The sequence below is a fragment of the Bombus bifarius genome, unplaced genomic scaffold (assembly GCF_011952205.1).
Source record: "Bombus bifarius isolate JDL3187 unplaced genomic scaffold, Bbif_JDL3187 scf7180000009125, whole genome shotgun sequence".
In the NCBI taxonomy this organism is placed as follows: domain Eukaryota; kingdom Metazoa; phylum Arthropoda; class Insecta; order Hymenoptera; family Apidae; genus Bombus; species Bombus bifarius.
In genome coordinates, this window is record NW_022884914.1 from 3,378,851 (window position 1) to 3,401,945 (window position 23,095).

Consider the following 23,095-nt stretch of genomic DNA (forward strand, 5'->3'; position numbering starts at 1 on the left):
CAGGCTAGTGATTTTGTGTGCTTAAAATCATTTATCTACTTATGAAACACGGTCCTTTAATTTCTCAACCTTTGTCGAATCATACGAACGGTATTTTATACTTTAACCTATTTACTCTGATTAGCCTACATTTTTCATTTAAAAATTTTTCACCTTGAACTGTACTCCAATAAGAGAGAATTTTAAGAATTAAGAATTTTAAGATGAAATAAGATAGAATTTTATGAAATGCAGAAAAGAAGCATGACGATGTAGCTAAAGGAAAATTATTAACGATTAGATGTTGTAATGACGACTAAAATGTTTGGCTTTCGCTATAATAACAGTACCGCGAAGTAAAAGCAGTTGAATGCTTAACCATATGATTTCACTACACGATGAACAACATGCATGCCCTAGTAACACATAATCCATCTACATAGACATAAATACATGAATCGAAAAATAATTATACTATAGTGTAACATTGACATGTTTAAACAACCAGTCGGAACAACGATTCCAATTGTACTAAAATCCTTCGTCGATAATTTTGTAATTTACACAATGAGTTCGTAGAAAACCTAACATAAAAGAAAGAACTTAACCCTGTTACGCTTTTTAAAATTCTTTTGACCCAATTGCGTTTTCCTTCTCTCTAACTTTTCGAATTTTGCAAAATAAAATCGCTTGAATTCCTTTCTTGAATGTTGCGTCAACGATCCGTTTCTTTTTGGATTGGAAAATTCTCTAACCAAACGCTATTGGATAAAAAGAAAACGAACATTTTTACTACTGTATAAATATAAGAAAACTTTCCGGTCAAACGAAAAATAGAAAAAAAGAAAAAGAAAATTTTTTCAATTAAACGACGGCAGTATCGAATATGGGTGATACAGAATTAATTTAATCGTAAATAACGTTTAAATAAAAAAAATTCCAAAGACTATAGAAGAGTTACGAAAACAGAGGAAATGCAGAAACAGACATTTTCTACCAAACAATAGACACAAACATGGACAGTTCGCAATTGAGAAAACGAAAAAGAAGAAACCTGCCCAATGTATAGTAAAACAACGTACGATCACGCACGAATAGAACGCACTGACTCACCACATGAGATCTGTGATGCTGATGATGCATTGTATGATGATGATGATGTCTCATCTCCTTAGCGTGATGCTTAGCATGATACTTGCTGCCCCTGTGCGGTGGATAAGTGTGATAAAAGATAAGGTCGTAGCCAGGCTGGCGTCACCTGACCTCCGCCATTTCGCACTTGGACACCGCTATCTGCCGGTTGTTAGGATGATTCTGATGGCCTGGTACGGTCAGCTGGGCCGAGCAATTGTTGTGAAGCTTTCTAGAGGCGTTGTTCGTCTGCATAGCCATGTTGTTCGATTTCTCGTCGTTTTGCGTCGCGTTTTCCAACGTTATATCGTTCTCGTCCAAATCGACCGTGAACGCGATACGATGATGAGCCGGCAGCATTTTCACGTTCGAGCCGATCGGCGTCACCGTGGTGGCTGGATCCAGCTTCACCAGGGCTGCTTGCAATTGCAAGGCATCCATGTCTCACAATCCAGCCTCGCGATCTTTCAAACGACCGAAAAACCAAGGAAAAATAGACGAATCGATCGATCTCGGGGGGACAATCCGACGAGACGGCTCTCGCGGTCGTTCAGTTGGCTGACTTATCGTCCAGATATCGGATGACGTTGATCGGATGAAAACGCTAGTTCTTCCATTTGAAGCAATCGACGTCGAGTTTCTCAACCTTTATCTTTCACGTGGTCGTTCTTTAAAAGAACCGCTACGTCCGCGATCGTTCCTTCTTCCCTCCTTTTCACGTGGATATTTCGAGAAACGGGACGGAATCATAAAACAGCAACTTGACCCTTGAATTCTCTTCCGTCGTACATCGAATCATCACACAAATATGCCCGTGCCTATTTTTACGCTTCTGGAACGCCTTTCGATTCTCTCGCCACTCGTTCAACCAGACTACGAAGAAATTCCACGAACAAATCCAACAGATTCGCGTGCTTTTTAGACTTTCACTTAATTACGCGACGTTCCGTTCACTCTCGATCTTCTCGAAGTACAGATTAATTTAGGAGGGTCTCGTGTTTATTCATCTTTCGAGATATACACTCTGCAAGAAAATATAAACGGCGTTTCAGACTTGCAAAGGCTTCTCTAGATTCACAGACAATCTGTCTTGTAGACGTAGTCTCTTGTGTTCCACTTCAACGGAAGACAAAAGACTTGCCAATATTGACTGTCCGTGGACACGTGTCCGCGGATAATTGTCTGGAAATCTGGACAAGCCTTAAACCTATCAGGATTACGAAACCACGAAGCCTAATACGTCTCGAAGCAACGTTTTGTAAGACTGCTGGGTTGTTACAGGCTTTCTGACATATCTGAGACTTCTTGAAATTATCATTGAAACTTTAAAACTTTAAAATACCTCAAACTTTTTCGATAGAGACACAAATTCAAAGAGAAATTCAAAGGTAGGTATTCAATGTTTAAAATCTTTCAATCAATGAAATCTAAAGATGAAATGCCACTTAGGTGGTTCCACGAAGATTTTACCTAATTTTTCCAAATTTTAGTACATTATAATCGATATTATCGTATCGTGTGTTACCTTTATTCGTTCATTTTTAATTGCTATTAATCAGTTCATTATTGAAAGAATCTCTCTTGAAATGATTAAGGTAAACAAACCAGCCAGTTTTACGAACATAATATCTAAAAATTGTTCCTCGAGTTCATACGTCATCGATCATCAATAATTTCGCGAACGTCGGTTGGATTAAATAGTTTCTAGGTGCTCGTCGCAGGCTGCACGCGACTTCCACGCACCCTGAACAATAGGAACCCGAGTGGCCATCAGAGATCCGCCTCGTCATCGCGATTATGATTCCGGACAGCGCGAGATCCCGTGAAACTGCTTCGTTACGCGTCGTTGAACGATCCTCGAGATTTAACGGAGGGACCCTGTCGTATTTCATTGCTCCACCAATATTTTAGATACGCGTGAACGTTGCATTAAAATGAGCAAGTTCATTCTCGCTATGAAGATAAGACGCTGTTGGCACGAAATAGGAAGCTACCTATTTGGTACGCGTTTAGATTTCAAACATTGGTCGAGTGGAACACGATTGTTCGAAGCGTTGTAGATATCTCGAAGAGAGTTTTTAGAAACTAGTTGAGAAATTTTTTACTATTTCATTTAAATCTTTTATTCAAAATATTGAAGTAATATCAAGAGGACAAAATTATTGTTGTTATATCTATATTTAGAGGTAGGATCGCGTTAGTTATTACTTTATTATTCGGATGAAAAACACCACACTTCTCGGAGCCGGAAAACCTTTATTGCACACGCTTGGAAGGGACACGAACGAATGAATGAAAAGGAAGTCTTAAACTATCGATCTGGTCTATCGACCGTGTCTAGTAATATCTTCCAGTTACTCCTCTTTGTAACTAGCTGTCAGCATATAGATGGCGAGCGAAAACTCACGTTGTCATTTTCAACAATTACACCGCACGATTATTGTATATTTTACTCGTGGTAATTCAGACTTATTTCAAACACTATTATATTATGTGTTGATATATGTACGAGCATATAGAGATCTTTAGTTGTATTAACGCTAGAACTACCGGCGGTAATAATACAAAATTTATACCAAATTAAAATAAACATATGTATATATTAATAAAATGAACGACTGTGTTATGATATTTGTTCATCGTTAGATCGATGGGATGAAGTTATATCGAGTGAACGTGACTGAAAGCTTCAACTGATGGAACTATGTATTTTTTACATGACTGATACAAGAAGCGATTTTACGTGATTATATGCGTGAAGATAAGAAGATAAGAATAAAATTTGGTTAATCAGGCAAGCAACAATATATACTTACTTTACGCTGATGTGAGTTGTAAACCGGGAAATTGATATAAAAGGTAGTTGCAAGCAACTGATTCGAACTACTGGTTTTAATAATCTCATTGTATAGATTATTTGCTTTTTCTTTAAATCGAATATTTCAAATTGTAAGTATATAATATATCGAAAATTCCATTGGAAAAATAGTAAATGGTAGCAAGCAAAAAGTCGATTTATCGTAAGATTCGACGATTGAAATTATTTTACGACGTCCTATTTTTAGCAAGAGCAGCAAAAGAGTTTGGCTGCGATCTAATTGTTATACAACTATGCAACTTGAGTAACCAAGGCTATTACGTCTGCCAAGGTGATAATTAAGATTGTCGAACAAGTTTGTCAAGGCGATAATTAGGATATTCAAACTTTAAAAAGTTCCTAATTGTACTATTATAAAAATATAAAGGAGAATTAAGACCAGCGTAACGCGTAGTATTCATAAGCTTTGAGGATAAAAATTAATAAAAAGCCCCTTAAGCTTTCGAGACAAGGTGAAAAAATTTAAATTGCAATAAAAATTCTCCATCGATATAGACCACTTTGACACTTTTAATTTTCCTAAGAAATAACGTGATCTTATTTCTTCTGCAATATTTCGTTTCGAAATAAATTTAAACAAACTATCAGAATTATCCTCCGCTTGCAATTATCTACGTTTATTAATTATTTATTCCGCTATGATAATATAAGCTGCAAACTGAAGACAAACCAAAAGTCCGAAAGAAATTCACATGTTTTATTCGAACGCCGCATCGGATGTATTTCCGGCTTGCAACTGGAGACGTTAACATGATTCATATCCCAGACGCTGGTCGGCACAGACAGAAGGTAGAAAATTTGCATATAACATGCTAGAGACGAGGCAGACGTCGCTGCATCTCTAACGATTCTTTTTTTATTCCACATACTGGAGATCGACTGAAACTCGAGACTTCTTTCGTCGAACGTGGGTGGATTCAGCTTATATAGCGTCGCAGAAATCGCTCAGTGTCCAGAACAATCGATAAACAACGAGTTCGTGAACCTACCAATCTTACACGATCCGTAAATATCATTAAGTTTTACGATTCCTGATTTAGCGATGGTTGGAAGCGTTTGCCGCGGGTCACAATATTGGAAAGTGCTAGTTTTCTCTTTAATTGGCTTTCTTCGTCTCTCAATCTGTAAAATTAGTTTGTTTGATAAACATGTATAGATAAAAGTGATCAGTGAAAAAATGAAGTTCAATGACAAAGCAACGAACTGTAATGAAATTTCTCGCAATTAAGAGGAAGTTCGTAAAACTATTCTTAGCACCTATGTGTTTTCATATTTTCCTCCTTACATCTTTGAATTTGCAATCGTTTAATTGCACTCGAGAAAACCTCTCTGACTTTCAACGATTGTTAGTTAGATAAACGTAATACTACGTTTTTCCAATGGAGCTAAATGGAGCAAAGACGTTGACTGTTTAGTTTCAGAGATTTCTTGTTAGCGGTTATCACGAAACTCACTAGCCGGATAACACGACAGCAAAAATTACATTACCTCACGATAAGCAAACTTTCGGTATACGATTATCACGAGACACATAAAAACGAGATATTTCACGATCCACTGCCAACGTTCAATTGCCCCAACCACATGTTAATTGTAATACGTATATGTAAGTATATTTCTGCAAAACCCACGCAGTAACGAAAACTCTACAAAAAAGGAATTCTCCGGACTATCGGTGAACCGAGTAGAAACCCCTATCTGATTCGAGTTAATGTTCGAGAAGCAGTCGAAGTAAACGTACGGATGAATAAACTGAGTAGGTTTAAAGGCCCGCTTGCTCGTTCCCTATGGGGATGTTCACCGTTGTCCTTGGAAGCGAGCGGCAATTAAAAACGCCTATTCCACGGATTACCTATTCGCAAACGAGTCAGAGGCAGACGAATTTTATACCCGCTTTATAGAGCTTTACCTTGCTTTATGTTCGGTGCAGAAAGACGGCGCAGGTATTCGTGAAAGGAATTCCAAGGGCAACGGTGTCTGGGCCTCGAAAGGACGGTCAACGCACCACAGTTTCCTTTGTGCGATTCAGCCGCGTTTCTAAATCGTTTTCACAAACTGTTGAGAGAGCTGGAACGCCTAGAACGCCCACGGGAATCAGCCGTTTCTACCTTCGCCGGGGAGACATTGTACGCGTCTGGTGGAACACGTTTTTATACTACTCGAATCGATTTCTCTCGCTCTTAGATAGGTTGAGAGGGAATACGGCTGGGGTTACAGGATTTTTTGATCGCGCCAGGTTAAGTTTGATAAATTTAATGGTAGCGAGGAAATAATTGAAACTGTACTAGAAATAGGCTAGCATTCACAATACCGTGATATTGTGAAATAGAAAGCTACTCAAATTACTGCAAACCCTTTAAATAGCAAGATCGAATATATCCTCTTAGATTGCAGAAATATACCTATCAACTGTCTAGCTAAATGTATTCCATAATGATGCAAAATCATCTCTAAAGATCATAGTTCTCTAACGACTACCAATTACCAATCTGGAGCATCCCGCGACAACTAGAGATCAGTTGTCTTCATCTTCCCCTGATTCGACTCGTTAAGCAGAATGTAAAAACGTAGTTAACCTAAGGTACTGATAAATATACCCTAGCCAACCTTCAGACAAATTAACCTATCTGGTCGCTAACGAGTGAAGAAAAAGCCAAGCATCAATCTCTCCGTTAACGCCCAAAGATGGATCACGCCCGTGTATCTGTCATTCGAGCGTGGTTACCGACCGGGAAAGAGAATCGCAGGATGTCCCCGATGACGAAGCCGAGTTGGTCGTTAAAGGTGGACACAGGCCCGGTTGAGTGGCCCGAACAAAGGATCTCGAACTGGACAATGGCTTTTTCTTGACGTTTCTGACGACCTTTGCCGCGAGAGAGGAGAGAACAGAATGTAGCAAGGGACCACACAACACTATAGACGGCTCTTTAGCAGCCGTAATGACAACTTCTCTCGGTGTGGCGCGACTAGTCGTGGTGCGGCGGTAATTAAAGGGCGTGGAAACTAGGTAGCTCGGCGCTCGGCTACCAGGGCCACTTTTCTTTCGGCACAGATACGATGAAAAGTGAACTGTTCCACGCTCCGCTACGCTGAAAAGAACACCACGGTGTGTACAATGCCAGCTGGTAAGCACGAAAAATTTTCACTCAATAGTGAGAAACTTGGTGCCGCGAAAGGATAAGCTTTGTCTCTAGAAATAATAACGCCCCGGACGTTTGATACACCAGATTAATTAATAGGGAAACGCGCCGGTTATCGTTTTCATCGTCGTGCCTTTGTTCCACGTACGTGTTCCATATATGTTGTTATTCAATACATTGGAGATCGTGAAATCGTGTTAACGCAATATGTATGTCATTTGCAACTATTTTTCCATCAATTTACGATATCGATCTCTAGCTTTTTAATATTCTAGCCGTGAAACGGAGCACCAAGGATTTGCTTAAACTGTTGCTTTGGAACAATGTTCAGCATTTGCGATTTTTCTCCTCCGTATCTTTCCTGGAATTTCCGACTGCGTTACTCAGGATCAACATTAAATGTAATCTAATTACAATTTTAATTAAATGAAAACGCTAAATAATAATTAAACGCCGTCCTTCTGTAGAAACAGGTTTAATATCTCTGCATATTCAATTACGTTATTTTTCAATTTTCATTTATATATTCTTCTCAAAGGGAATTTTATATTTGCTACTATCAATATATTACAGCGATATCATTCGTGTCAGCCTTCTAAGGTTCACAGTGACACCCGGTAACGATACTTGAGAATTAATCTCAGCCCCTAAGACACACAAAGCAACCAAACCAAGCCACACAAGATTCCTGTCAACATAATCTACCTCCTGTAACCTAATCAGCTAATTCGCAAACGTTTCCTCCCGACGCCAACCAAGTATCTATAACCTGGATTCGAGCATCCGAAATATCTCCGACCTTCCACCTTATCCACAAATATCAGCCTTCCACCTTCCCTCCGCAAGTTTCTATTTCTTCATTTCTTCCGCAAGAAACTACGAGCACACGTGGAGCCGCTATCTGTCCCGATATCACCATCGATAAATCGAAATGGGAACGAAGGTCCAGGATTTTCTATTAAGCCGACTGTTCGCTAGCTGCCAAACGTCAAGAAGCAGAGTTACAATTATCGAGGCCATTCGTTCCTTACGAGACGCTGGATACCTTCGTTTTTTTCCAATTCTTTTGCCTTCTCCGATGCCTTTACTGACTGAACTGACCAGAGCTACTCTCCGCGTGGACTTTAAGTGGGGTTACCGGATGGGGGTCAGCTGTTATTGGCGTGTACCGTTCGCCACGTAAGTGCTAAGTGCGAGAGCTGCGAGGTTACCGACGAGATTACCCCTGCAACACCAATAATCGAGTAATAACGAAGTCGACCGGCTCGCTTCCTCTTGTACCTACCTATCTCGGAAGCGACGCAGATTCCACGGCAGATCGGTATCAGAGGCCATGGTTCGGACCACACCGGCTATAATCTGGCATATATGTGCTTCGAAATTACTCGTTACATACATATAATACTTTGAAGAGATACTCGATGAATGGACTTCGTGGAATTGTTTAAACGTTTCTGGGGATGGTTTTAAAGAGGTGAGTAATTTGGGGGTGTTGGTGCGCTGTTACTGTTAGTGCTGTAACTTGTTGTTCGAAGCTAAGAGATGAGCCATGTAAGAGTTACGTAATACGTATATTATTGTTAAATGTATGCGGTATATTATGTATAACACTGTGTAATGTGTAATATACTGTATAATATAATACGCAGACTGGTTAATACCTGGTTTTGATAGAGAATTTCAACACTATATAGAACTTCGAATTAACTGCTACGGTGATACGAGCTTCTCAGAAATAAAACTGATCAAGTCAGTTTCCATGAGTTCCACAATTTTATCTTCGTATGTGATTAGTATCGAGCTTCTCAGAAACGAGTTATCCACTTGCACGAGTTTATGTGTTTCAAGAAAATGGTATATACATGCGATAATTTCAAGAAAATTGTAAAAAAAATTCTGACATTCAATATGATGTCTCTGAGCAGTTCTAATAAAATACAACGATACCTTGATAAAGAAATAAAGATACACAACAACAACTAATATAATAAGTACCATTACTTTTTTATTCAGATAATCTTACGCTTCGATTAGATATTCGTTAAAAATATTATATTACTGTATGTCGTAACGAATGTTATAATATCACGAAAGAAACTATACGACGTGCCTCGAATCTAAAGTTAATCGTGCGCGACGTATCGAATCACGATCGATTCACCTGACGACGTGGAGCGTTTTAACTGTAACGTCACCGGTGAACTTTCATTGTTTGTCGCCGGTTACCTCCGCAATTTGTAATTTAATAATCCCTATTAATCAGCGTCAGGAGCTCGCTGTCGTGTTTCGCCGCCTCGCGGAGGCCAACCAACGGGAAAATGGCGTCGCAGCCCGTGAAGATAAAGTTGGACGCGATTCGGACACGCTGATAAGGGGTGAAACGAGCGTGGCTGTGGAAATGACGGCTCAGACGGCGATTAGCCTTCTCGAGTAGGTCGAGGGAAAGAAATTGCACAATGGGGCAGAAACGACGTAGAAGCGACACGAAAAACCACTATTCTTGATAACAAACAATGGCCTTTGTTTTACTTTCTACGATGCGATTACGTTAACTGATATTTTGATGTTGTCACTGTTTGCCGGTATTAGAGGCAAGTATTTTTTACAGATCGAAACGATATTGGATAATAAAGGCAATCTATATTGGTATTAAAGGACACTTTATCACGCGAGATGGATAGCTGTTTTTTTATGTAAGTTAAATTATAGGATCGTAATGTAACGTAAAACCATGGGAACAATGAAATGTATTGAATTGAAAAAATATATTGTGAAAATGAATTGTATTGAAGGTTTGACGCAACAAGCCGAGGAAGGTGATTATTTAGGGAATAAAATTATAATACTATGCGTAGAAGCAGATTTGGGGATAGAATATTTTTATGTTTACGAACAAAAGGATTTATATTCACCAGTAATACTGAATTGTATGTAGATATAGATCTAGTAAAAATATTCGAACAATAAGATTTAAGAAATTACCCAAGAATACAAAAGCAAGAATACTCATCGTTCCGAACTAGTCATTTCTCGAGACACTTTCTAAAATCCCAATCGTTCAAATAAATCCTATATAGCGCTACGTATCGTACTACACGACGTCTTAAAATGAAAATCACGAAACCAACTATCCATATATTCAAGGATAAAAATAAAAATTTCTTTAAAGAATAATACAACCCCATAAGAACTTTCTTCCACTCGAACAACATTCCATTCCAATAATCAACTTAAGCGTCTCTTCTGTATATATATATCCTATCCGAGTCTCATTCCGAAGTCCTGTTAAATCCAAGCTAAGCTGAATAGCCATTACGCGAATGCTTCCGTGTTTCGTGTTCAAACGGAATGATTCCAGAAGTGCGTACGATAAAGTTATCCGGTGCTTTGCTGCTTGGCGAAATTATCGGAGATACGATGTCGTCGTCGTTGTAGACGCGTACGTGATCGTAAATCGCGCGCAACATAACCGTGTGTTTTACTCGCGACGACGACAACGATGGTCTCTACGACACGAACTTCGAGCAATACCTGCGTCAAGACATTTTCCTTGGAAAACCATGGAGAGATAGCTGCAGGGGTTGAGTGGGAAAAATGAAGAGATAAAGAGACGTACGTTCCATAAGTTACGAGACCGATGGTTTTCAATATAAAGTTTAATAAAACATGTTCGTAATAAGACCCCCGAGATATAAATTTATGTTGCGAATTATTTTAATGTGTACTCTACTCTGGTTTTAGTTGTAATTAGACTGTGAATTTTTATGCGAATTCGTATTATTAAGAGGACGATTAAAGAAATGTAACCTAAATAGAGTACAGCTTCTACCCTGAATTTTTGTTTCATATGTTTCTGCGCCTTATGTACATTTTTTAACCAGTTATTTATAATACACGCAAATTGACGAGTATCGTCTTCGTTTTATAATGACAACATCCATTCGCCTATTTCAAGTGTACTGATAATAAACGTCCCGTGATTTACTGATGGTAATGTTGGAAAGAGAAAGAACGAATGGAAGGAGAAAGAAGAGGCGAATAAAAAGAGAGACAAAGGAAACGAAGGCGAGTGAAAGAAAGGAAAAAGGCAAAGTAAAAGAAAAGGGAACAAGGACAGAGAAAGAGATGGAATGGAGATTGAGAGTTGAAATAGGGGGGAAAAAAGAGAAATAATGGACCAACCGAGAAGTAAGTGGCAGTGTAAGAAAAAAAGAGTAGAAAAATCAGAAGGAAAAGGCTGGAGAAAAAAAATGGTGAAAAAAGAGAAAAAAAATGAAGGAAACGACAGCGACAGAGAGAAAACAGAGGAAAAAGCGAAGGCGACGAATCGTCAATTTCGTTTAGGTACATAGGTGGACGTGTGACGGAGGCGAATCGTGGCACGGACAGAGGAAAACGATGAAAAATCGTTGGACGGTAGAGCGTCACGAACGAACGCAAGAGAAAATTGTAGCATTTGCGGCACGTGAGAGGATTGCATGCAGTCCGCGTAAAAGCTGCAAGAATCACTGACTGTGTATGTGTCTATACACGGTGAGTCACCGGATACAGGAGATCAAATAGAGTAGTGTTGGATTTCAGGGCGCAAAGAAACACGTATAAGATAATTTAAATGAAATTGTAGAGAAATTATGGTGTATATATGTAGTGAATATATATAGATGTTACGTGTAGATATTTTTGCGCGTAAATGGTACGGATAGTTTGCTGATTATAATAATTGGGAGAGGGTGCAAGAGGTGAAATGTAAATGGTTCAAAGAGAACTCTTTCTGTAAATATAACAATACATTATACAGTTGTATAATTCTTTTAGATAGAACCGTGTAGTTACTTCCTCGTAAATTACTGCAATTTATTATTCTATGTAAAAAGGTAATGAAACCTTGAATTATTGAAAAAATAATTAGTTCGTGAGATATCTTAATTACTCTATGAATAAATAAATTCTTTTTTATTCCCGCTAGATGTAACCATTTACAATCCTCATACTCATCCTTCTTTGTTTCCTATGCTGTAAAAAATATTTTCTATTAACTCGAATAAAATAGATTATTGGACAAATGATATATTAATAAAGGAAATAATACAATATATATAATAATTACAAATGGAACTGGTATCTAAGACAAAAAATAAGAGAAAAAAAGGAGAACCACGTTTCTTTCTTCAGATATCCAGATTTTCAAATTATATTTTATGTTCCTTCAGATCCAAAGTTAATTAAGTTCCACGTTTCTCGTAACTCACTTCGTATATGTGCAAACCTGTATCGAAATAAAGCACGAAGGTACTTCCTTCAGTCATGGCTGACGTACCGCAAGAGATATTAAGCTCGCGTAACGAACATCGCAACGTAAAAGTAAGAAACGTTTTCTAAAATCCCGCTAGAAGATATTCGAATCGGTCCACGAACATTCTGCGTTACGTTCTGTGCTTTTCTACCTTTAGCCATCAGGCAAGGGAAAAGAGCCACGAAAGTATTGAGAAAAAAATAATTCGTCTCGTTAGAAGTCGAAATTACAGGAAAACGAGAAGCACGAAGAAACAAACAGGAAGGAAAAAAGGTTGGGTCGTTGACCAAGAAAAAAATCTCCTTTTACCATCTTTTCCTGCCATCACTTTGAGCATCTTCAAAGCAGCTACTACCCTTAATTTGGGAAAACATCGACTTTCATTTTGTTTCCATGAAACTAGACAGTCTTTTCATAGGATTAATGCGTTTAGTGATCAACTTGGTGTCTAATGATTTTCAGATTATCCTTAAATTACTAAAATCTATTTATTTATCATTTGATAAGTCTGTAGTATCTATAAATCTGAAGTATTAAGTTAAATCAAACATTAAAAAATTTAAGAAAAAAGTTAATACACTAGTGCAAAAAGAAAAAGATCATAAAGTGAAAAAGATATTAAAAAAATAATAAAAGACCTAGTTCTAATATAGAAAGAAAAATAGCATGAAGTCAAACTAAAGTTAAAAGATTCAATAGCAATACATAGAAACAGCGGGATGATTCAATGAGATATTCCAACTTTTTCTGTGAACTTCCAACAGTTCTTGACTCAACCTGCGATAAAGAGCTACTTAATAAAATTACTTTTCTATCAAATTCCTTATCGAACTTCCATATACCGATACCTTACGCTTTCACTATACCCTTGTCCGCTAACACATGTCCGCAGAGGATCAGATAATAATCAGCCAAAGCAACATTGCTATTCGCAAATACAAATTGCCTGACCTGTGAACTTGATTTCTTATCACGTCCAGCGCAACTATTTCGAACACGGTCGCATGCATATAAATCTAAAACCTTATCAACCTTACACACACCCAGCTACATATAGCTGTACGTACACAAGTATTCCAACACTTGCTTATTTCCCACGGGATTCGATTTAATGATATTGATTAATTCCCTCTATATAATTGTTTTATACATCGTAGAAATTCATTCAACCAACGAATACTTATCACAGGGCTAATTAAAATTGATCGATAACTTGAAATCCTTAAAATTTATAGCCTACAACGTAGATAGACATTGTAGAATCAACGAGAATGTAAACATTATAGCTTCCATGTAGCTACTTGTAATTAACTTGTTCAATTTCTTTCTCTCATTCTCATACAACTAGTATACCCATGAAATTAATTCACGTATATATTACAAATTCAACCAGCATGTTTGAATACCCATCAGTAGATTGCGTACGTTTATGCAAATTCATATTTTCATAAACACAATCAAAGGAGCGAAACATAAGAAACTCGTTTCATCTGCCAAATATCATAATAAGCGCTTTACGCTGAATATTTTACATATTTTTGCATATTACACGCATTCTGCATATCTTTAACATCTTTTAATTCCCCACACACGCATAAACATTCTTGGTTCATTTACGAAGTACGAAGTGTGTACGTACGAACATACACACGTATTATGAACACAATCAGAAAAAGAGAAAGCAGCGTCACACATTCCGCAAGCCTGTGATAGGAACGCGAACTATTCGCCACCCCATTTTGCAAAAATCGCTTTATTGCGCGGAAAAGAGGTGGTATCGCGTGCACTTTATCGTGGACGCTCGTCAAGGGTGAATAGAGATAGCCTGGAAGTGTTCCCCTCTGTGGACAGAACCTCGATATTGGACAGCAGGTTGGCCTGATTTACATTGCGCAACCTGTAGAGCGCCCGGTGGGAAAAATCGAAACGAGATCCGTCGAAAAACTGACCATTTTCGAGGAAACTAAATAGAACGCCAGCCACATCGAAAGAAATTTTCAGAAACTTTGCACTCCTGAATTTTATGTGACGACAATTTTTCAGCAACTTCTCACTATCGACTTTTATGCGACAAAGATAATCTTTTCTAGTAAAATTTCAATCCTGATTTTTATACAACGGCAGTATCGATTTTTCATATTATAAAGACAATTTTCAGAAAACTGTCACTTTTGATTGGTATACGATAAAAAATTTGTTCGATAAGAATAAATGGCGATTCCATGTGAATCGTGAAATATCACGAACATGTGCATGTGATACGACTTATTTCGATATTAGTTTATATGCTAATTTTTTCCATCGACCGTCAATTTAATGACAGTGGATGGAATATCGCGTTTGCTGCATTCAACGAGATTATTGCCGATTCGTGGAAGTTTCTTTTTAAGGAACTGCATTTCTCTTTTTTCCTTTTTGTTTTACCTATTACGTAGTTATAGTATCCGTGGAATCTTTATTTGGAAGTTTCCTTTTACACGTGTCGATTAGGTTTTATTTGAAAAATTGCAACGTGACAAATTGTTTTTATCTTTTCTGTCGAGATAACCGATGTCTCTGTTGAAAAACTGGTATTAGTGACGAAAAGCTTTTTCGCGATAGATAGTTTTTCAGTGTCAATTTTGTGTAAGCTTTAGGTAGAATTTCTTGTACCGGCCGACAAACTTTTTTATCGATATCTTATATAAGTTTTATATTAGATCGATGATACTGCGATGGCGTAATCGTAAAATTTAAATATTTTAGACAATGTGCGCAACCGATTTCGGAAATAGTTAATTTTTATTCACGATATTATCAAACATTCCTTCCATGAATTTATTACGGTTATTAGTGAAATTAAATTCTATCTTTTTCTCTGGAAAATTAAACGCGACGAAACTTTGCCACTGTTTCGTGATCACTCTGTATATCAATATGCCCTATCTTTTAGTGACATTTGTGAAGGATTACGTTAAAGTACAACATTATTAGTATATGTACGAATGGATTTACGAGTTTTATAGTTATATTTACCTACGATAGATAAATCCCAAGCTCCCGTGCCATGAATAGTAATTTCTCAAAGTTAGAGGATTATATTCAATTCTGCGTTTGCGTGTAAATATATGTACGTCTGTATTAAATATATTATTCATATCTTTTAAGACAAATTGCTATAAACGTAACTCGTACAAGTAATGTAGCATTAAATCAAAACTTTTCCTTCCCCTGCATTAACTATATGCTATTACACGTATATCAATTACAGTGATTACGATGATTGGAAAAGAAGCAGAATAAAACGTAATGTGTTTCAAAACGCATGTAATTATATTACGATTTTAAAGACGAACTTAGAAACGTGGAAATATGAAAAATTTAATGCCCGTAATTATACCATAGTTTCTGAGACGATCGTAAAAACGAGGCAATAGAAAAAGAATGTAAAAATATTAGAAAACGGAAAAAATTGTGTAAGCAACGTATTAACATACAAAAGTATATTTATTATTATTTGTTGCCTCTGTTACGTAAAACTTGATTTATTGTCATTGATAAAGCGTAAAAATCACGCGACAAATGTTTAATCACGACATTATTGATTCCTAGAAGCGGTAAGGCCGATCGCAAGGCCTGTTGGTCCCGATTCGCGAGTCACGATCGATCGATCGACGATTGAGATCAGGCCCAAGCATAAATTCACCGGCAGCCAGAGATTTGCTCGTGCATAGCCAATAAACACGCCCGGTTAATGATTTATCGCGATCTCACGACTGACGCACATATGTAGCTATATACGTACATATACATATCCGTTTTCTATCGGTGCATTCAGATCAAACTTTTATCCACGCATTGCCCGTAACGAATCGTTAGAGAGAGAAAGATAGAAAACGCTTTCTTTCGCCAGAGAGAATTCTGAGTCATAGTTATGCATTCGAGTGCACCAGAAACCGAACTCACCAGCTGTGCATATCCGGAGGACTGACTGCAAGGACTGAGTTTTCGATCATTCATGCGTCCACGTAGTTCGAATGTTATGTTGCACATTGTAGATCAGAACAGAAGTTTGTTTCAAATGGTTTTAGGGTGTGTTAAATACTGAAATGTTGATACCTTTGTGAGCCATGTTGGGAAATATTTAGATATTTCTGTTTGTAATAAATTATGTTAACAAACAGTGAAACGTCGATTCTTTCCTAATAAATTGCGTTTAATAAATGCAATACTTGGTTTGTAAGAAATTCTGAAGAAGCCTGCTTTTTTCTAATAACTTGTGCGAACAATGTTCAATGATGCGAAGAATTGAAATAAACGAAAGAAATGAAAAAAGAACTGTGAAATTGTCTCCTTATCTCGGTAATCTTATGCTGCTGAACTATTGGAATTTGTTCGTAGAACATATGCCAAGATCAAATATGCGATCAACCATAAAACAGATCCTAATCATCGAGTCGTTTTAGAGAATAGCGGAGCTTTGGCCGACCAATGGTAATTACTATTAATCATTTTCGCGCTGCCTGATGTGTGGTAATTAATACCAGCCGCGAGAAAGTTGCACGTTTCGCTGTCTACTGCGAACGAACACGAAGAAGACGACGAAGACGACGATGACGACGACGATAATGATGATGATAATGACGATGGTGCACCTCCTTGACTCTTCCTGGGTTGAAGGCTCGTTTTTGTTTTCCAACCTGCGGACTATCCTGACCTATGACCAGAATCGTTTCTTCGCGTGAATATCCTATGTGTTAAATGCAAATAGACAATTTTGTCTATAATTAGTAATATATTTTGCCCCATTTTTTATCATCCTTTCTCATCACTAAACCTTAACTTTTGCACTTCCATTTTATAAGATTAACGTAGCAACGAATTTAGATTTTCAAGGAACCGCGCTACTTATGGTACGACCTAATCCGAGGCAGAAGTTTCTGAAATACTACCGTTAGCTATAGATCCCTTATGTAAGATTTCAAGCCATAAAGAACCACTTTTTCTGTTCATAAACTAAAAAAAAGTTGTGCATCGTATTACATCGAAGAAACAGTAAAACAATAAATCCCGTGTAGGGCGGAAAATCAGGTTGGCGAAAATATCCTGTGCGAATTTCAAAGAAGAGGACTGCGAAGGAATACAACCTGATTCCTCGCAGAAACCAGTTGACTTTGAACCAGTGAAACGAGAATTGTTTGCGCTCGAGGTTTCAAAGCAGCAGGATCTGCCTTACACCAACACAATAGTTTCGATTGAAACGGTTTGACCGAGCAAACTCCGTGTCTACAAAAGCTTCTGAAACTACTCTATAGCACGACACAGAATTTTGAGTTTCAATAAGTCGATATAACCGCTAGTTAATGGGAAATAATGTAGCGCTGGAGGTAACAAGTTTTGCCAACATACGAAGTTCAAAAGAGGTCGAGAGATCATTAGAATTTCATAAAAGAGGATCAGTAGATGGAGAAACGAAGGACGCTTTAATATTACACGTCTCGTTATCTTCTCCTCCTTTGGTTTTTAACGCGCGAGTTCAATACGAATTCCTTTAATTTTATTTTAATCCCTTCACAGACGAATTTTGTTAAAATCGAAAAAAGATTATTCTCTATTTTTCTCAAAATAATGAGCTCACGCGTATATGACGATTGAGCGTTAAAATTGATTATTCGTAGTCGTTAATGATTCGGTACACTCAGAGATATTTTATCGCAATAATCTTCGTCGTATCTTTTCGAATCCGGTTCCCCCGTATTCCTCGAAAAGCTAAATTGTATTTTATTTCGTTTGGTTTTTTGAAAAACTTTCGTTCCAATATTTATATTACACGTATTACGTGCAAAACTATATATTTTTATATAAAATTCTCGTACTTCTGAGTTACGTGACCCGCGCGGAATATGTTAAAGCGTAATATACCATCTACTGATGCAAATGTTTATTTACAACTATTTCATCGGAGTTTATACCGAGCTGTCGCGATAAACTCATTCGAGTTGCGTTCAGTAGTTTCCAGCGGACATTTTAAGTTTCAGATATATGTTTGATGCTCGCTTACGTGCGATCTGTTGCTATACGAATATTTATGAGACTACGCGAATTCAAAGCGTATTCTCCGATTAGCGAACTTTTACGCGAAACTAAGATCATACTTTCCTGATAAACATATTCTGCAGCTGCAGTGAGTAACATAGCAATATCTCTAAAGAACATTATCTTAATTTTTTTTCCACCCATCCTATTTTGTACGATACTATAAATTTCCCTGTGAAGCACCTTCTTTGGTTCAGTTATGCTACTCACTCTACGTATCACGTTGCATTGAAAGTGAGAATATTACTCTCGACGGTAAAAGCGAGAGATTATATTGCTGTGACGATGAAGTTTACGCGGTCAACGAAACAACCTGAACCATCTGATACACTGTTAGCATTATCCAGTATTATGGATCGTTAAATCGAACCTATATCTTTCTACGAATCGTATGGAAGTTTCCCTGTCGGTCCATTAGACCGCCATTGTGACGATCTCGCAGCCATTTAATGGACTTTGACGCAAAAGAAAACTTTATCAACCCCATAGCGCTAAATATTCCGGACAGAAGAAAAGAACGAAGGTACATTTTGCGATAACGGCAGACTTCCAGTTCTTGTTAACAATCTTCCACGAGCAGACGTATCTACATAGAATGGTCGTTTCACTGCTGTGCAACCGGACTAAACTTGTAGAATAAAACGAAACGTGGAAGCGAAATAAATTTCGTTATTTTATCCATAGTCAATTTTCTGTTTAGCTTCTTCGCAGCTCGGAATATTTTTAACATACTCTCATTGGTGATTGAATTTTTAATCATTTTCTATATTATTTCTTCATAAGCAAAAAGGAACTATTATTAATTACAGACTTTGTTATTCTTGTTGTTAATAAAATAGACACCCGATTCGATGATTAATACTTGCGAGTAACTAGTATGTAACGTGTATTTAAACGTATTTTACATAGATAACGATAATTAAAGTACGATGAGAATAAAAATTAACTACTTATAAAAATTAACTACTTAACTCTACTGCAAGCAATATTTTTAGTGATTGCTAGTCGCAGTATTCGATGAATTATAGATAATAGTATTATTCCAAAGAAGAATAAAAGAAAAGGTTGGAACAACGTCTCCCGACATAAACGTCGCTTCAAAGAGTTCAGATAAAGAATATCTGATTACGAAATTGTCTGCGGTAAACAATTTACGAAAGTATATATAATCAAGGTGTTTTGTACAAGGAATCGATGAACCGTGACAAAATCGCATATTCCATGTAGAATGCATAGTAACACGTAGGCGTACTGAATTCAGGACGCAAAACGAGCGAGAAAAGTTCGCGTAAATATACGTTCTACTTTGTTACAGATCAAAGTTGCACGATGTGCTCGTTGTTTTTCGAAAACTATGCCTAAATAACACCTTTCTGTTTCGCGATCAGATAAAAGCTTCCAAGTATTTTATCGAAAGCTTTCTATCTATTCAGTTGGCCGAACATTGTTATCGAACATTATTAAATCAAATATTAGCGTTTATTAGTACACGAATTCCATTACACTAACTTAATTAATCGTTTCGAACTAAAATCCGAAAGTAGTTGTATTGATTCTTCAAGCGTATATTTTATTTTTCTACGAGTGTCTGAATATTTATGGACGATATAATCTATAACATAATATAATCTATAATAATCTATATTGTCTACATATTATATCAAGAAAAGGAAATTATCTTTTTTATAGCTGCAAGTCTTTCGTTTACAGTCAACAAATTTTATCGGACCAAGTCTATCTATGTATATTACTTGGAAGCCCCTTTTCCAAACTAGTATTATCCACACACATCGATACACCTATCGAAAGGAACACACTTTTCCTCGGCTGCCTGAAGCAATCACCCCTCTGTCGACCAATAGGTAACACACTTTTCCAATCCAAAAACCTTTTGCACACGACGTTCCCATCAATCCTACGATCCAATAGCTCTACCCTCTAAAAGCACGTGAAACGAGTTCTCAAGACTCTCGAGAGCTCCTCTAATTTCCACAAACTCATATCCAACGATCTAATCCCATACCCCGATGCACAATTTTCCCTAACAAGCGCAATGTGACTGAAAGATGCAATTCAGTCAAGACCGTACTCCATACTTATTGCAACCTATCGACATCTCCATCGTTTTCTTTCGATCGACAAACCGATCGACCAGCAAACAACGGACACATTTTACACACACGGTCGGACCTTATTTCCATCGAGGTGTTTTCCATTCGACGAAGATCAGACGATCAGACGATCAGACGATGTTGAACGAGATTTCAAAAATTTCTAGGCCCGATCACGTTCGCCGAATACGAACCTTTACGTAGCCAAATTAACCAACTGCATTTTTCGAATTGGTTTCTTTGACTAATATAATTATGACAGTAGTGTCTTATCAAAGCGCCAATGGAACTTCAAGATGTTTCACGCTATATGATATATCTACAAAATCTTTTTTTCGTGAATATTGTGATCAGTATACCTCATAGAAAACCGAAAAAACATCACAAAATGCAAAATAAATCTTTTCAAATGACATTTGTAATCCTGTCTTTCCACTACGTTTCAATTCATGGAGTTGATAACACGGTTCCTGGGAGGTTTCATATCTGTCCGCGATATCTCTGTATTATTATCTTCGGCGGTGGAAAAACGAAAAACGCGCCCGCATATTTCCCAGCAGCGACGCTGCGACGCCGTCGACGTCCACGGCGCGACGCCAAGGGAGACGCCTGGAGAACGGTCGCGGTGGGATCGTCGACACGCGGAGAGGCCACGCGAGCCAGGTTCTCACACGCGAGAGCCAGGTCGTCGCGTACGGTCACGGCATGCATACGTGAAAACGCGTGGAGGACCAACGAACGTATACACAACCAGACGATGCAGATCGAACGAGTTAAACGACGACGCGAGCGACGACATTAGTAAATACACTAGCAACGTACACGAATAACGTACAGAAATAACGTTCACGAGTATGCACGAACGACATATACAATAAGTAACGTACAATAGCCGAGGAATGTATGTGATATATACGAGTACCGAACATGAAATGGACGAGAAGACGCGTTAGCTTGCAGCCTGCAGCGGAAACGAGCAAACGAAAATTCTCTTTCCGATAGCGTCTCGGAGCAAATTTGTTTTTTCGAGACTGTTGGACAACGCACTTTCCACCGATCAAAGGAACACGTCAGAGCTATTCGATTTGATCGATCAGCTGCCGATGATCCGTTTTATCATTTTACAATGCCGCAGTCAATGGTGCGTAAGAACGGAGAAAGTGCGCGACTAATGAGATAGAGATATCTCACGTGATCCTTTGTTTTATTCCCCAGCCGATCAGAGATCGAATCCGAATCCCGATCCGACGGCTAGATCACCTCTCGACGATTGCTGTCGAGCAAGCCCGAAAAACCACAGGCCACTACTCTCTCTCTCTTTCTCAGTTCACACCTTCTTCCTTGCAGATCCAATTCACGCGTCTCTTCTTCTCCCGTTTCTTCCTCGATATTCTCCACCGCCGGAAATTCCACCAGTTTACATCCTTCCGGAACGAAGACTCGATCACTGTCACCCAAAGAGGATCGATGACGCGGAGACACCGGAGGAGCGAGAATCACGAAGGTCGGCGAGTAGGGTGTCGCGAGTACCGCATCGACAATCTAGCACCACGTCGCCAACTTACTGGCTCTCTCTCGTCGAATCATCGCACGACCACGTTCAGAGATATAGCGCAACGAGGATCGACCCGATCACCAACGACGGACCAACGTTCACGACACCAATTGATAATCACGAGACGCATAAATATACATCGGTAACTCGATAATCGCGATATTCAAAACGTAAAATTGAACGAAACGTTACATGTACCGTGAGGGCCAACTATTCTTCCGTTACGTGAACGCGTTCTCAACGCTCGAAACAGCACACGACTTTTCGCGCTGGACCACCCGGAGCCTCGCGTTCCTCTGATTCTCTTCGCCGTCCTCTCCCTCGTACTGTGTATACGCCGATAAACCACCCACCTCCTACCCTTACGGCACCCTCCTACCCCGCCAACCCTCTCTTCTCTTCAACCCTCTAGCCTAGTAGTAGTAGGATGCGGGGAGTTACTGGGGTGGGATCAATATGAGGTTGAGCGAACGCGGGAAATTCGCGCGCAGGTCCTTCTCCACCCTCCACCCTCCCCTCCCTCCACACGATACTACTCTCTCTTACCCCCTACTCTTGGCTAACCCCTCTGTCCCTCGTCTCTGTCCTCTGCCCGCACCCTCTGTCTATCCTTTTTTAACCGATGTAAAGAGAGTACCTCGTACTGACGTCTATCTCGTCTCGCTCTACCACAACCCTTCTACGTCCGTCTCTCACCGATTTTCCCGCTCCTTTTTCGTTGCCTCGTCGTCCCGACGTCTCCCGTTCGGCTCGTTTCTCGGCCAACCTTCGCGGCGGAGAGCCCACCCTTCGCCTCGAACCTTCCACCAGCTGCCCTGTTTCTATGCCTCACCTGATTGTACACGCATCTAGGTGTATACGGTGACCAGTCGAACGGGGCTGTACTAGATTCGACAGATTTGGCGGTGTATTAACAAACAGGTTCGTTTGGTA

The 23,095-nt window shown here is 38.7% G+C and overlaps 2 protein-coding genes across 4 annotated transcripts in view; both read right to left on the reverse strand.

Annotated features, from left to right (window-relative positions):
• Positions 1-23,095, reverse strand: part of LOC117213646 (probable serine/threonine-protein kinase dyrk2) — a 267,253-nt gene that overhangs the window by 146,359 nt on the left and 97,799 nt on the right. The window lies entirely within an intron of this gene.
• Positions 1,099-22,558, reverse strand: LOC117213655. 2 transcript variants are annotated; one of them, XM_033459187.1, is made up of 2 exons: positions 21,941-22,558; positions 1,099-2,134 (listed from the first exon to the last, which is right to left on the reverse strand). In XM_033459187.1, exon 2 carries the CDS (start codon positions 1,549-1,551, stop codon positions 1,234-1,236), a length of 318 nt encoding a protein of 105 aa, XP_033315078.1. In that variant the 5' UTR covers positions 1,552-2,134; positions 21,941-22,558; the 3' UTR covers positions 1,099-1,233. The 2 variants fall into 2 exon arrangements, with proteins under 2 accessions (XP_033315078.1, XP_033315079.1); XM_033459188.1 differs by having other exon boundaries at positions 21,799-22,558.

Bases quoted from the DNA above. Each gene is read 5' to 3' on its own strand.
- LOC117213655 (XM_033459187.1), bottom strand. From the start codon at position 1,551: ATGGATGCCTTGCAATTGCAAGCAGCCCTGGTGAAGCTGGATCCAGCC.